This window comes from Aedes albopictus, chromosome 3, assembly GCF_035046485.1.
Source record: "Aedes albopictus strain Foshan chromosome 3, AalbF5, whole genome shotgun sequence".
NCBI lineage: Eukaryota > Metazoa > Arthropoda > Insecta > Diptera > Culicidae > Aedes > Aedes albopictus.
Window position 1 is genome coordinate 363358801 of NC_085138.1, and position 16201 is coordinate 363375001.

General features: G+C 44.7%; 1 protein-coding gene across 1 annotated transcript in view; it reads right to left on the reverse strand.

The window, feature by feature from the left end:
- Positions 1-7495: 7495 nt before the first annotated feature.
- The window catches only part of LOC115268098 (uncharacterized), a 70456-nt gene continuing 61750 nt past the window's right edge, over positions 7496-16201 (reverse strand). The window contains exon 6 of the mRNA XM_062855444.1: positions 7496-9097. Within this exon, the coding sequence (XP_062711428.1) occupies positions 8806-9097 (292 nt within the window). The 3' untranslated portion in view covers positions 7496-8805. The remainder of the gene's footprint in view (positions 9098-16201) is intronic.

Here is a 16201-nt window from a genome sequence, read left to right on the forward strand (position 1 = left end):
GGCAATGCCAGCCATCACAAGCTAATATCTATCAAATGTGCATAATTGTGACCAGTTTTATTCAATAGAGCACAAGATCTAATCACTAGCTATATTCAACGTGAAAAAAATCATAAACTTTTCATTAATTATTGTTAAAATTTCAAAAGTGTGCTGAAAACTACAGTGGCGCTTACGTCAACTATGCAATTATGGGCAGCGCAATCGCGGTAGCTAAGCAGCGGCTTGGCAAGATCATCGACTTTGCGTTCACGAAGTCCAACATTAGTGAGGACCTGATAACGGCCCTGTTGCGACTTCGTAAATCGATAAACGATGCCAATCAGGATCACGCGAGACTTGTGAAGACTGCAACTGCTACGGAGCCGGTGAACGTATAAAGGTTACGAAGTCCACCCAGATGGAGGCCTTCGCTTTCGCAGGAAGTCCAAAAGGTGTGGCAGATGCGACTGCTCGTGATAAGACCTCGATGTACCAAAGAAAACCATTTAATTGTGTGTGTCCAGTCCGGTACCCAATAATATTCATAAACGTGTATTTTTTCGTGTAAATTGCCTTTTGTGTAAATTATATTTAGCGTGTTACACCGATCTGACAGTAAAGGACTAAACATAAATTATGTAATTGGGTACCGAAGATTTGTTCACAACCTGCGAATTTCACTGCGAAAAAAATGCCACTGATAATAACCCCGAAGGTCGGCAGAAATGGATAGAAAGGAACAAGGGGGTTGCGACCGGCGAGCGTTGTTAGGCCCTCAACAGCCACAGAGTAGGGCGAACCAAGGGGAGGACCCCCCTTGCACAAAGGTCGAGCGGAAGAAGAGGAAAAAGCCGCAGGTCGAAGAAGTCAGGGACGTTAAACCAAGAAGGCGTAAAAGAGTAGCACTCGTCAAGACCGAACAGTCTCGAACAGTACTCGGACCTTGACTCGGACGTCTTGAAGGCGATGCGAAGCGACGCCAAGCTCGCGGATGTGGGAGCCGACATGCGCAGTATCAGACGTACTCGTACGATCCTGGACCTGTATCGCGATAAGGAACGAAAGGGCGCCGCCTGCAAACGTTTGGCGGAAGTAGTCCTTGGCGAAGGAGTAGAGGTGAGGGCTCTCACATAAGAGGCGACTCCGAAGGTGAAGAACCTAGACGAAGTCACCGAAGTGGCAGAGCTCGTCACGGCAGTGTGGCAACAGTGCGAAGTGCAGGTGGCCGCCGTAGTCGTTAGGCTACGGAAGGGGCTGGCAGGGACACAGGTAGCTTTGGTTCAGTTACCTGTACAGGACGTAAAAAAATCCGTGAAAGTTGAGAGGATCAAGGTAGGCTAGTGCGTATGTCATCTGACATTCCACGAGCTATCGAAGGTTTGTTTCAGGTGTCTTGGAACCAGAACACATGTCATGAGACTGCAAAGGCCCTGAGAGGAGCAAATTGTGTAGGACATGCGGCCCCGAAGGCCATAAGGCACAAGGCTGCACGAGTCCACTCCACCTATTTGTCTGATTTGTAGCGGGAAATCCGTGAACAACAGGCATTCAACGGGTGGTCCAAGTTTCCCGGCCTTTAAGAAAGCCGCAGTAAACAAATCACACTGCAGGTAACGCAGCTGAACCTGAACCACTGTGACGCAGCTCAGAAAATGCATTGTCTGAGGTGTCTGAGTGGGGACGGATATCGCCATCACAGCGGACCCATACCGAGTACCCGCCGGCAACGGCATTTGTGTTGTGAGTTGGTGCTGTGTTTGACCGTGTGTGATGCTGCTTGACGAACCGATTTGGCAGTTCGTCAAACCGATTTGACGGTTGACGGTTTGGTCGGCAAAAATCAAACCAGTTTGATTTTACTCAAACCAACGGTAGGCGGAGCCAATGTTTGACGAACCAATCGTACCGTGTGTAGTGTTGTTGCACAAACACAGTGTGATTTCAAATGGGGGATGATGTTGGTGCAACCAAAGTGACATGTTGGTGCAACACGATTTGGCAGTTCGTCATACGGTTGCAGAAACATTCGCTGGTTCGGCCAACCAGGGGGCGGTGGCAATGTTGGTCAAACGGTTTGAGTAGTGTGTAGGGTGCCATATGCGTGCAAGCCTCCATTTAGGCGCATGTAAAATGTACGCATATCGCCTCCACGCTCCACTTTAACATTATGCGACATCTTATATGATCACTGGTTGAATGGGCGCGCGGGGTCTTCTTCTGTAGCTATTATGCGTCTCCACTGTGGTTGATCGAGCTGTTCACGCAGATGCTGGACGATATGACGACCGTGGTGACATGACGAAGGCCGGTGGTGATAGCGGATGACTTCAATGCCTGGGCCGTGGAATGGGGAAGCCGTTTCATCTGAGTCCTGCGGATAGAATCAAAACGGTTGTCACGATGTCTCCATCGACCGCTGTCAAAATATCTCCGTGGAGCTATCACTGCTCTCAAAGCTACTTTTTTGCATTTTTCTCATAAATTGAAATTTTTCGTCTAAAACAATCTAACTAATGACCGTTAAAGTATAGCCTAGAATATGCCGGAAAACTTTGCCGAAGACTGCAAAGTGATTCGACACGTGTGAAAAAAGTTATAAGGCGCTGTCCATAAACTACGTAGACTTATTTTGGACAATCTCAGACCCCCTCTCCCCCTCCATAGACTTGTTCATACAAAATTTTCGAAATTCGTAAGGAGCGTAGACTTTGGCAATTCAATTCAATTGAAAATTGAAAGCTCGTGCGTGTTTTCAAGTTTGGTGCTGGTAGCGTGTTTGTGTGTGTTAGCTAGCTTGAAAAACAAAACCGTTCCTATGCGCAGTACCCAGCGTTTCACGAACCAACAGGGTCAGATTCTGTTAGAGCACGCCTTTGAGCAGAATCGCCTATATGGAGTGACAGATAGTAGAGGCATTAGGGGCTCATGTCAGTACCAAGAGTACCTTTAGTCGGAACGGCGCGGAGTCGATTATTGACGTTACTTTTTGAGGTCCTGGCCTAACAAGTAGTTCGAACTGGAGAGTAGACGATAGCTACAGTAACAGCGATCACCTGGCGGTTCGCTACAGTATCGACTACAACAACAGCAGGCAGCGAGTAGATAAAGAGGCGACTAGGTCAAAGCTAAGCCCTCGCAGGTGGAAGACATCATACTTCGATGAAGGGGTATTTAGGGCTCACGCGTGCGTGCGATGCGACCATGTCTAGGCGAGTCCACCCTAGAAATGGGAGGCCACCGGTTTACTGGTGGACCGATGCGCGGCTGCCTACGAGCTAGGGGACGGATGCAGCAAGCACGATCTTGGGAAGAGCGAAACGAACGGCGGGTGGTGTTCGCCGCTGCAAAAGCCGCGCTGAATACCGAGATAAGGACAAGCAAAAAGGCCTTTGAGGGTCTCTGTCGGAGTGTCAACGAGAATTCGTGATGTGATGCCTACATGATCGTGATGGCCAAGATAAGAGATGTAATCGCTCCTACTGAGCAATCTCCAGAGATGTTGGAGGGGAGGGGCTTTTTCCGCGTCATAATCCTAGTCCTTGGCCTCTTTTCGTAGGACAGCCGGGGACTGGGGCTGGCGATGAGGAGAGGGTCACCGACGTGGAACTTGCGGGGATAGCTAAGTCCCTTAGCGTAGGAAAGGCCCCAGGTCCGGACGGAGTTCCGAACCTGGCCTTAAAAGTAGCTATTGCAGAGGCTCCCGAGATGTTCAGGTCTGCTATGCAGAAGTTTTCCCAGAAGCTTGGAAGAGACAGAGCCTGGTACTATTGCCAAAGGCGGGGAAACCACCCGGAGACCCGTCGGCATATAGGCCAATATGCTTGATTGACACGGCGGGGAAGGTGCTCGAAAAGATCATCCTCAATAAAATGTTGAGGTTCACTGAGGGCGAAAATGGTCTTTCGAGCAACCAGTACGGCTTCCGGAAGGGGAGGTCCACCGTAGACGCTATCTTGTCGGTTACAAAAACTGCCGAGAAAGCATTCGAGCCTAAGAGGAGGGGAATTCGCTTCTGCGCGGTAATGACTCTGAATGTAAGGAATGCGTTTAATAGCGCCAGCTGGTCTGCTATTGCCGATGCGGTCTTGCGTCTGGGGATACCGGAGTACTTGTACAAGATTCTCGAAAGTTACTTTCAGAATCGCGTACCAGTTTACGACACGGAGGTGGGTCGGAAGTGCTTTCACGTAACCTCAGGAGTCCCGCAAAAGGTTCCATTCTGGGTCCGGTGTTATGGAATGTCATGTACGACGAGGTGTTGAGGTTAGAGTATCCAGTGGGAGTGGTGATTGTCGGATTTGCCGACGACATTCCGCTCGAAGTCTACGGTGAAACGATCGAGGAGGTGAAGTTGACTACCGACCACTCGATCAAGGTTGTGGAGGCGTGCATGCAGTCCAGGAAACTGGAGCTGGCTCATCACAAGACAGAGGTGACGGTTGTTAACAACCGGAAGTCGGAGCAGCAGACTGAGATCAGTGTAGGAGAGTGCACTATCCTGTCAAAGCGCTCCGTCAAACACTTGGGCGTGATGATCGACGATAAGCTTACCTTCGGTAGCCACGTCGCGTCGATTATGCCTGTAAAAGAGCCTCCACAGCTATTGCGGCACTGTCCCGGATGATGTCCAATAGCTCTGCGGTGTACGCCAGTAAGTGCAAGCTTCTGGCTAGTGTTGCTACATCCATACTTAGGTATGGCGGCCCGGCGTGGGGCACCGCGCTAAGTACTGAATCACTGAATGCTACCGACGGAAGCTGGAAAGTACTTACAGGCTTATGTGACTGAGGGTTGCGAGCGCGTACCGTACCGTGTCACACGACGCTCTCTGCGTCATTACTGGTATGGTGCCTATCAGCATTCTTATCAGTGAGGATATGGAGTGCTTCGAAATGAGTGTAGAATTAGCATTTAAGTTAAAATACACATAAATAAAAATTAAAAAAAAAGTGCTTCGAAATGCGCGGCACAAGAGGCATACTAAGGACTGCCAGGATGGCCTCCATAGTCAAATGACAGCGCGCGTGGGACAGTTCCACCAAAGGAAGGTGGACCCATAGGTTGATACCGAGGGTAGATAGTTGAATTAATAGGCGCCATGGGGAAGTTACATTCCACCTGACACAGGTCCTTACAGGACATGGTTGCTTCCGACAGTATCTACACCGTTTCGGGCATGCGGATTCTCCCGAATGCCCAGTGTGCAATGGTTTAGAGTAAACGGCGGAACACGTTTTGTTCGTGTACCCGCGTTTTCGCACAATGCGTGACCGCATGCTTGCCACATGCGGGGAGGACACAACTCCGGACAATTTGGGTCAGAGGATGTGTAGGGATGAGGTTAGCTGGAACGCCGTTTCAACGGCTATCACCCATATCGTCAGGGAGCTACAGAGGAGGTGGCACGTGGACTCGGAGAATGGCTAGTTCAGATACAGTACAAGAGGTGGTCGAGGGGTTCGAAGTCGGCTTCGTAGGTCATACCGGTGCCCTGCGGTCGAGATCGACCCTTACAGCGATTAAGTGGCCGCGGAGAGGAAGTCCCGGTAGCGGTGCTGTCGTGGCGTCGGTCTACTGAGTTGGATCCGAGCCCGCGGTTGGAAAGGGGTCCCCGGCAAGGCTCGGGGTAGGTGGAGACCCTGTTGTCAGCAACCTTCTGGTGCAGCTGATAGGGCCTGAAGGGTAGTGATACCCTTGCCTTCAGCAGGTCAGATCGGGTTGCACGTGGGCATCAGTTCTTGATGTCTGCCAAGCAGTTGGGCGCGGGCGGGGTTGACCCTGCCCGCCTTCCGAGGACAGAGGGAGTGGTGAGGACCACTCGGGAAACTGGCTAAGCGCCAGCATGTTACCGTGATGGACTCTCTAGGGCGAGTCATCGATGTTCGTTGCTGCTAGGCTACGCAGCTAACCTTGAGGGTGCGATGTGAACTAGCCCCTCTCTGAAGCAATACCTTATTGGTGGTTCCGGAGAGACGAAGGGTTTGGCGACGATAGTAATGTGTTTTAGTGGGTCGAGGAGAGGCTTTTACTAGTGTTGTAGAAGACGGCCCTAACACCACACTACCCTAACCTTCCTGTTAGGGTGTCTGTTGAGCAGATTTTTCTCCCTACACTCTTAGAAAAAATCATGTAAATTTAAGTTCACTTGGATGCGCTCCGGCCCGTTTGACACAAATTTACGTCTTCTATCACAAATAAAGTCGAGCTAGCAATCGCTAGAGCCGAAGCGAGAGATAAACCATATGTATGTAAAATAATAAACCTGGATTCGAACTCTGGTCCGCTGATTGAGAGGCACGTACTATACCACTCGGCTGTATCATGGATAAATGTAGAACTGTTTCTACCTATCTGGTCAGATAGGTTTGTTGACATCTCGTTCAACCAACTCGAACTTACATGATGGATGTAAAATTGAGTCAAATTTGCCATTCAGTCATGAAATGTTCACGTACGTTGATGGTTTACGTCACGTGTAAATTCCTAATTTTTTAAGAGTGTATGGTTTAGAAGGAAAAAAAAAGATCGAGTTATATACCCCCATGTAGTCTGGGAATTTCGACTTATGCTGAGTACAGTAAAGCCTGTATCCGCAATAATCGGGACACGGCAGTAACTCTGTACTGAGTCAATAAAAATTGGCCAAAAATTATCTGAGAACTCTTTGATGTATGTTTATTATTTGTGCAAAATTTCATAAAAATCGAAGCATTACTTTTAGCTGTGGATAAGAAACAAACAGACGATGTTTTTTAAGATTTTGTACAATCATCACCAATTTTCATTCACATACTAGATGGTTCTTTTCCGCTACAATTCAGTGAGGATAATTATGAAACTTCGTGAGCAGTTATGATACTTATAGCACCGACGAACCGACGTGACAGTGGCGATTCAAAAGTGTCCCCCCCCCCCAAATTTAACGGTCGACCACTGAAGCGAGCGATCGCTTCTGTCAAATCAGCGCAGACGCGAACCGTTTCCTATATGAACACACGGGGGTTCGGTGTCGAGCTATCAAATCATCGCGAGCCGTTATAGAGGTGGCGATAGTGTTCGGCTATTTTTCATCATGGCGTCGCGGGCAACAAATTTATTTGTTCTAGCTGTCACGTCGGTTCGTCGGTGCTTATAGAGACACTTTCTTGCAACATTTCATCAACTTTTATCAATTGGATTGAAAGTTACTGATGTTGATAGGGGATAGTGTTAGTGAAAATATTTCATGTTTTTTATGTGCTCTATTTGCCCATTCATAACTTTTGAATATTTCTGTCAATTTTCAAGTAATCAACATGACCTTCCGAATCGAGTATAATCCGCACCTACTTATCCAATTACATTTCCCATTCCGATTGGTATCATCGAAAGTGCGTCGGGGATCACAATCATTAAATACCTTTCGCCAACTCCGACCCCGTTCCATCCATGTAAATGACCCTCGCTCTGCTGACGTACAGGGATTTCTCTTCCGAAATTAACCACCCGCGTGGCACGGGCCAATCCACTCCGGTTTTTCTTATTGCTTATCATCGTAAAACTACTTTATTCATTTGCATCTTGGTTTTTTCTTATGATTTTTTTTTCTTGTATCTTGCTATCATCCTAAACTCTAGGGCATTAACTTAAATTGGCATTTTAAATTACGAATCAGTACACACACAATAAATTAGTTTTGGGGGGAAGCTTCGGAAGTTTGCATTCTCCGCGCGTCACACTACTATAGTCCGTCCGATCGACCGCGAAGCCGTTTTGATCCTCCTCGATCCGACGCGACGACTCCGTCTGACCGACCGGGGAGAAGCTCTTTGATTCGTTCCGCTTGGATTTCTACACTGCTGTATCAGTTGGATATGTACCTAGGTATATTTGTATCTGCTTTCGCGATTGCTCGCCCGCCGTAATACGTGCAGAGGCGTGGCAGCGATTGACCACGCGGCACCGCTCAGCGGTCAAATGTGTGTGACACGAAAAAGAGAGATTAATTTCGATTTTTGCTTTCTTCGCGTATCGCGCGCGCTAATTTGCTCGTATAATTTCACACTGCCGTTTCCTGTGCGTTCCAAATTTTTTTTTTCTTCTGCTCTGTTGATTCAATATCCCGGCGTATGCGAAGATCACTGGTTTTTGAGAAGATTATTCTCTGTCCGATGGTTGAAACTTGATCCAGGCAACCTGAAATCGCATTATAGTCGTACAAAACTACAGATGAAATCGTTTGATCGATGAGTTTCATCGCATAAGACACTAATTTCTGAGTTTGCTGCGAGTATTTTGCTTTTTTACGTATTCATTGTACAAAATAAGACGGATTATTCTGTTTAAGTAATTTGATAAGTTTGGAAATACTAATTTAGTCGTAAAAGATAACTGGTTTCGTCACACGTACACCATGGCTAAGCGAAAAAGTTTCAACATCGGAGTAACAGTTCAACCTTCCCGGTGTTTGCGGTCTTCGCAGGAAGACTTTGATCAGATTGCGCGCTGATGATCAAATGATCATGATCATATCTAGGTTTTTTTATCGCTTCCAACACTAGAAGAAGCGATCGCGAGTCGGCGGCGGTGAATTTGTTGGATTTGCTCGTCTGCCGGAACGAATTAATTACTGGGATGTTTCTCGTTTCCGGCGTGCGGCGAGCAGAACTTACAAATAAAAAAAAAACGATCTCCTAATGGCGATCTCCTCCTATCTAGCTTTTGACATATTTTTACAATTTTTTATCTGTCGATTCACTTTTCGGCTCTCCCGTCTTCATCCTCATAATGACTATGCAAATTGTGAAGGCTTTTGGGGTTGATTGTCGCTGAATTGGATCAGACCTAATTCTTCTTCTGGTTCGGCGAAGAAGAAGAAGAGGGCGAGGAGGAAGGCGACGCGGCTGATGGCGACGAAGCTGATGAAGGCGAAGCCGGTGAATCGGACTGCGGGTGGCTGTTCGATTGGCTTCCGGGACCGGATTCGTGCTTGTGGGTCGTCACCTTGCCGTCCTTATCGAAGAAGTGCGTCGTCTGGGAGAAGTGACCGTTGTTGTTGTTGAATGAGGTGAATGTAGTGTGAACCGTTTGGCCACCCTCGTCGAAACGGCTGTCCAGGTTGCCGTTGCTACCGCCGCTGGAATGGAGAGAAAAGTATTACGTGATTTTTTGTTCCATAGTAGGTAGTTCTTATGTAATCACTTAGTTTGGAGAAACAGTCTTTCAAGATCATAGGTTGAAGTTAATACTTCGCATCAGATACTTTTAGTACCTATTTATTACAGAGCTTTTCAGTCAGAAACACCTTTTCTTTATCAAATATTGAAGGTTGTCCTAATTGTTCTTATTGCTCAGGTTGTTTATTCATACATACCAGCCTTGACCACATTTGGACCCCCATTATCTTTTTCAAATCATGTTGCTGAGTTCATTCGGCAGTTGAATTCGTCAACGTGTGCAGTATTTTTTTTAAATTTAGAAACTTTTTTTCTTATTTTCTTCAAATTAACATATTCAAAATATTAAGACAGGTTCTATAATGTTTACACTCTCGTATTTTTTCAGAGTACCGGCATGCGACTAGCAATGAAGCGTTTGGAAGGATGTACATAAGAATTGGTGAGTTCATTTTATGCTATTATTCTATTGTGAAAGTTTAGTAGAATGATTTTCACGTTTCTTATGGAAGGTGTGGAAAGTATGCCCTATTGCGACAACCACAAATATCTAGGTATCTTTCTATATTAATGGAATAATTATTGTACAGTTCTTTAGTACAATTGCCGGCATGTAATCTGGTAGTTTGAGATGTTTCTACAAAACATACCTTTTCTTCGTTGCTTTGATGAAAAAAAGACACTACGCAGCTTCAGCCAGAGGCTGTACAGACTGAACATAACTTACACTAGACGACATGGGCAACATGTACGACACCCAGTGGCCCAGTGGAAAATTTTTCGTTCGACGAGTGGGAATCGAGCCCACACTCCGTGATTTACAATATGGCTTAACGGTTGGCGTCGCTAGCCGCACGGTCATGAGGCTCACTAAGAAGCAGAGGATAAAACAGTGTCTTTCCATATAGCAAAGTGATCTACTAACATTCCTTCCCGTTTCCCAACTAATTGCAGAGACGTGGCCGGCGGAGTACTCCCGAGATTCTTCAGGAGATATTTTATGGGATTTCTTAAAAAATACCTTCTGAGACTTATATAATGAGCTTTAAAAAACTTTTGACTTAGCTTAAAATTCTTAACACGGAAGAAAATTATAACGATTAGATTATTTTTTTAATAAAACACAAAATTTTCTTAAATTTCAACTAAAATTTACTAAAAAATCAAAAAAGTTAATGAAATCGCTATAACTTTTTCTCTTGTTTATAATTTCAAGTTGAGTCAAACGTTTTTCAGAGTTCATTAATGGTCAGAATTTTATTGCATTCGGTTAATTGAATCCGGAGATATAACAGCTCAAAGTTAGCTTTCGGATAATTCTACCTTTTCCTAATATGCTTATAACTTCGTGCAGAAAAGCCCGATCTTTTCCAAATATTGTCCACTGATACACAACTAGTTGATCAACTTACAGTGAAAATTTGAGAATATTTGATGCACTTTTAGAAAAGTTACAGCTGATTGGACATTTCTTGAAAAGTGAAAATTTTGCCTGTTCCGATCATTTTGTCTATGCTCTGTAAGATTCGTCTTTTACGTGCATGTGTGTGGTCGGTCAAAATGACCTGAGAAATGTCAAACATTTCCATGGCTAGCTTTGCCGGTGTAATGAATAATGATACAGTTTAAAGGTGAATGATGAAGAATGTTAATTTAAATATGTTTGTACCTAGATTGAATAAAGGAGAGGCACTGATCTGCTGGAGATATCAGTCAGTGCCTGCGAATTGGAAAAGAAGCTTTCCTGTGTTACTTGTCGTTTTCAACAAATTCCAGCAATTCCACCCGGGATTTCTTCCGGTATTCCTCCAAGAGTTCTCTTGGAGATTGTTTCGGAAAATCCTTCCGAGATTCCTTCAGATACTATCCTTCCAAAAATCCGCCAGGGATTCTTTCCAGGAATGTTATGCGAGAGTCCTGCCGGATTTCCTGCTGGGATTTCAGGCACCACTTCTGCGATTGCTTCTAGGATTCCTTCCGGGATTCCTACGGATATTACCACCGAGAACTCCTTTCGGGATTCTTCCAAGAATTTCTTCCGAGATTCGTCCATTAACTACTTCCAGGATTTTCTCGGGAACTTCTTCCGGGATTCCTCCGGGAACTCCTTTACGGATTTCTCCGGGAATTTATTCTGGGCTTTTGCCAGACACTGATTCTGGAAGTACTTCAGGATCTGCTTCGTCTTTCGAGAACTTCTTGCGGGATACCTCTTGGAACTTCTTCTGGGTAGTTCTTCTGGAATTCTTTCAAAAACTGCTTCCGAGCTTTCTTCGGGAACTCTTTCTTTCTTGGATCCATCTGGGAACTCATTTCTGATTTTCTCCAAGAGTTCCGTTTGGAATTCCTGCAAATTCTTCTGGAATTCCTCCGGAAGTTCATTATGGAATTCTATCAGATGTTTCTAATGGAAATCGTGCAGGAGTTTATTAGGGAGTATTTTAAGAAATTCTTCCTGTAGTTCTTGTTCATGGAATTCCTTGAGAAAATACTGCAGCCATTTTCCTTCTGGAATTCCATTTTTTTTTTCAGGAATACCTTCCGGAAGTCGAAAAAAAAACTTCTGAAGACATCGTTCAATGCTTTGACATCCATGCACTCAACCGGAAGACGTGTTTGATGAACAAATTGAGATTTGAATTGCGAAAAGAAATCCACGTGTTCCGGTGCAGTCCGGTGCGATCCATATACTCAGTGTAGCAAAAAGGAATAGGAATTCTCCACTCACGCTGTTCATCTCAACAAGAGCCCGTTTTTATACGTGGATCCACCTCAGAGTGTACACTACTGTGGTGAAACACCGGAGAGTTCTCGCCCCAGTGACATGGTGCGGATTCTGTGACTGTTGGGTGAAAACACAGGAGAGCGTGCGAGAGCGATGCGCGCGAAAGAGTGAGCCACATGCAATCCAAGGTGAACGAATGGCTCCTTGGTTTGATGAAAAACGTTCAAAACCTCAGTGTCGTCGATAAACTGACGTCCCAGTGAATCGCTACGGTGAAATGCCATATCTGTTCAGGGGTTTTAAGTGGTGTTTTAGAGTATCTCAAAAGATTTCAGTGGGTCTTAAGGAAGTTTCAGTGAGTCTTTAAGAGGTTTTGGTGGTTCAAGAGTTTCTTGAGGTTTCATGAACATTTTTACGGACGTGTTAGAGTGTTTCAAAGGTTTTGTGGTGTGTTTCTGAGAGTCTCAAGGGGTTTAACCCTTTGGGGACGGATGGGTCGTATGTGCCCAGCCGAGAAAATGGACCATCACAAACGTGCTTTAGACTAGCGAGGTTGCATCTAGAGAGGTGAAAATGCCGTCTCCAAAGGGTTAAACAAGCTTCAGGGGACTTCAGGAGAGGCATTTCAGGAGATTTCAAGGGTCTTTCAGAGGTGTTTTGGGAGAGTTTCACGGAATCTCAGGGAGTTTTCACTTGAGTTTCATAAGCGTCCAAGGAGCCTCAGCGAGTTTAAGGGGATCTTAATCGCTTAATCGCGTGTTATTTTCTGAAAACATAGGTGAGTGGCCTTGATTCGTTGCCAAGGAAAGAAATTGTCGGCAAAATAGGACAAAAATCGACGTTTTAGAGCAACCGAACAGATTTTTCATGCCTTTTCCTACTAGAGCTGGCTAGCGATCTCTGCTGCACTATACACGATTAAAGATAGCCAATACTGCAAATAGTTTTTTTTCATTTTCGCTATCCAGCTTCATAGCGTGCCAAGCTATCACAATAATTATCACAAGAAAAATAAAATAAATTGTCAACGAATACCGTTGTTTTTCGACAATCAACCGAAATGGTATGTTAGACATACATAATGCCTGGAGTTCATAGGCACAAATGGTGATATAAAATGGACATATTGTGTGGAAAAATTCCCAAAAAAATCTACGTTGCTCTGCTGGGGTCTGAACCCACGTCTCCACAAGTTGGCTAGACAGACTGCGTTAACCAATTTCGCCACAGAACAGGTAACGATTCTGCGGAGTAGAAAGCCAACCTAAATCCAACCCACCTCACCCCACGTTCTGCTACGCAATTCACCATCTCTTTCGGTCCTTAGATGTCCTCTTCCAATGCTAATCTTATGGAAAAGAGAAGGATTTGAAAAATCATGAACGAGAACGGCTTCTCCGGGAAGCTCATTAGATTGATCAAAGATACGATCGATGGTGTAAGAAACTGCGTGAAGGTCTCGGGCGATCAGTCTAAAGCGGTCTTCTCACTTTACCGGGCCGGGACCGTGCCGGGCCCCGGCCGTGCCCCGGTCATCGATTTCTTTCTAACGATATCTATGGCGTGCTTCTCACTAACCCGGCCGGGGCCCAACCGAGCCCCGGCACGGTGTGATGTGAAACACGCCATAGTGATCGCATGCAAGAAATCGATGACCGGGGCACGGCCGGGGCCCGGCACGGTCCCGGCCCGGCGTAATGGGAATAGCCCTTAATTCTTTCGAATCTCGCCGGGGACTACGACAAGGTGATGGACATGATGTTGCATGCATGCTGTTCAATATCGCCCTGGAAGGTGTTATGCTTGAGGAGGACATACAAGCACTCAACGTGTTCCAGAGGTGGATGCTTAGGACCATATCTGGTGGTGTGCAGGAGAACGGTGTGTGGCGCGAAGAATCAACCACGAGCTTGCTGCATTCTACGGAGAATCCAGCATCCAGAAGGTGGCAAAAGCTGGAAGGATACGATGGGCGGAGCATACTGTGAGAATGCCAGACAAGATGCCTGCAAAGCTGGTATTTGCAATAGATCCGGATGGTACAAAAAGGCCTGGAGGGTAGCGTGCAAGGTGAGCGGATCAGGAGCAGAACGATCTTACAAATGTTGGATGTGGCCGAGAATGGAGGGCTGCAGGCTTTGATGAATTTCATTAGCTTACTTTGCGGAGTGCACATATTCTTCGTTGGTAATGCGTATGAGAGAACGCTGTATGATTGCGTTTGATAATTTCATTGCCTGATCGAAGCAACATTGCAGGTAGAGTGTCCATTTCCCGTGCATTTTGTTGAATATGGAGGGGAATTATTGTTACAGTAGTCACACATAAAAACAGCTTTTTTAGTTTCAGAAATCCTATAAATATTAGGGACCCCAAACTAAATTGCAATATGCTGCTGGAGAGCTAGCAGTACTTTTTTGATTAGTTGCAAAATATGAATGCAATTTGCCCAAAATTCGTTTAGCATATGTAGATATTGTTTGATATAACTCTTGACTGAGCTTCCAAAGAAGCGAACATGTTTCTGTAAACTAGGTATTGTCTCGATGATTTGGATAACCAAACAATACATGCCCACACAAAGTTTAATAATTATCGAGTGAGTAAAATTTTTGTTTACTTGATTGTTACAGAGGATTTCGTGATTTTGTGATGCAATTATAGAAGTCGTCAAGAGAATGTGTTGTTAACAAAAACTGAATCGTCCTCTTGCAGGCTCCATCAAGAATTTTTAAAACTTAACGCCAATAATGGGCATAAAATCATGCATTCCGGGATTCCCGGGAACTTCGGGAAATCAAATATTAAATCCCGGGATACGGGAAATCCCGAAATTCCCTAAATCCCGGGAATTCTTGTCCCGGGACGTCCCGAGATGGACACTCTAATTGCAGGCTATTTCAGGGAATCTCCAAGAGTTTTCAGGTGTGACCTACGAGCTCCATAAATCTCTGTGAAACCACCCTCAAACCCTTTAGAACGCCCCTGAAATGGCTTTAAGCCCCCTAAAACAAATCTGAAACTTTCCTGTCTGTGGAAGCTTTTGAATCCCTCTGAAATATCCTTAAACCTCCCTATAACCCTTGAAACTCCCCCGGAAATTTCCATGAAGTGCACCCGCAGCTCTCTCAAAACTCCCAGATCAATTGCTATAGAACATTCTCGATCATTCTTCTAAAAGAATTCCAGAAAAATCCGGTAAAATCTTTGAGAAAAGTTCCAAAATCTCATCGAACTCAACTGCAGAAGTTTCTGATAAATCTCGAAGTTTTATTAAAAGATCTGATAAAACTTACTGACTTGAAGTCATAAATGGTTTATATTAGTGTTGGTAAAAATTAAAATTCTCAAATTTTCGAATAGATATTATTCAATAATGTCATCAACATCCCGGAAAATTATTTAAAAACTTTCTTCAGATGTTCATAGGGGCCATGTTCTAACAAGCAGTTTATTTATTTATTTATTTATTTAATTGTAAACATCAACAGGCATTTTTGCCCCAATGATGTATCTTAAAACTAAATACAAAGCAATCACATTAAAACTCACGTACAAACTACTGCCAAACATAATCAATACAAGAATAACAGCATCAATATTTATCTACTTCTAGGCACTATACATTTCAAATCACGAAGAAGCTACATAAAACGAAACAGCGGCACATATTACAAGAACTTTCTAAGATAGGCTTCCAACAGTACATAACTTTTGTTTACAAATCACGGTTACATTCAGGTTTTACATTTTGGCATCCATACATCAGTACGATTTTCAAATTCGCGGTATCTTAGTCCTACAGGCCAAGTACATGGTTGCATTGCTAAATCTTTCAGTTTCACATCGATCACAACCTTAAACGAAATGAAATCTAACGTATCAGTCGGTCTTCCCTTAGGTACCAATTTCCTAATCCTGATGGATTTCTGATCCGTAATATCGAGGCAATCGCATACTAGTCGATTCACATCCTCCTCAGTAGAACGGCAATCGATGTTGGTGAGGAACAGAGAAAACCTATTATCATTACCAACTGCCGCATGCGTGTCGTCGTCCAGGTTGACTTTTGTTCCATTGAATAGGCGAGTGCTCGTAAAAGCCGGCGATGGAACCGTTCTAACCGTTCTAACAGATTATTCCTAGAAACTTGAAATCCTTATAACAGTTTTGCTTTCAGGAATGCTACTTACTGATTTCTGACGATCTTTCTAGAATTTTGTCTGATACCTTATAGATAGTCTATCTAAAGTGGTTTTTCAGTTGGTTCTGTAATGCTCTCGGAAATTTCATCAGAAAATTTTTGAAGATCCCTTCCAAAAATAGTACAGTTTGAGAT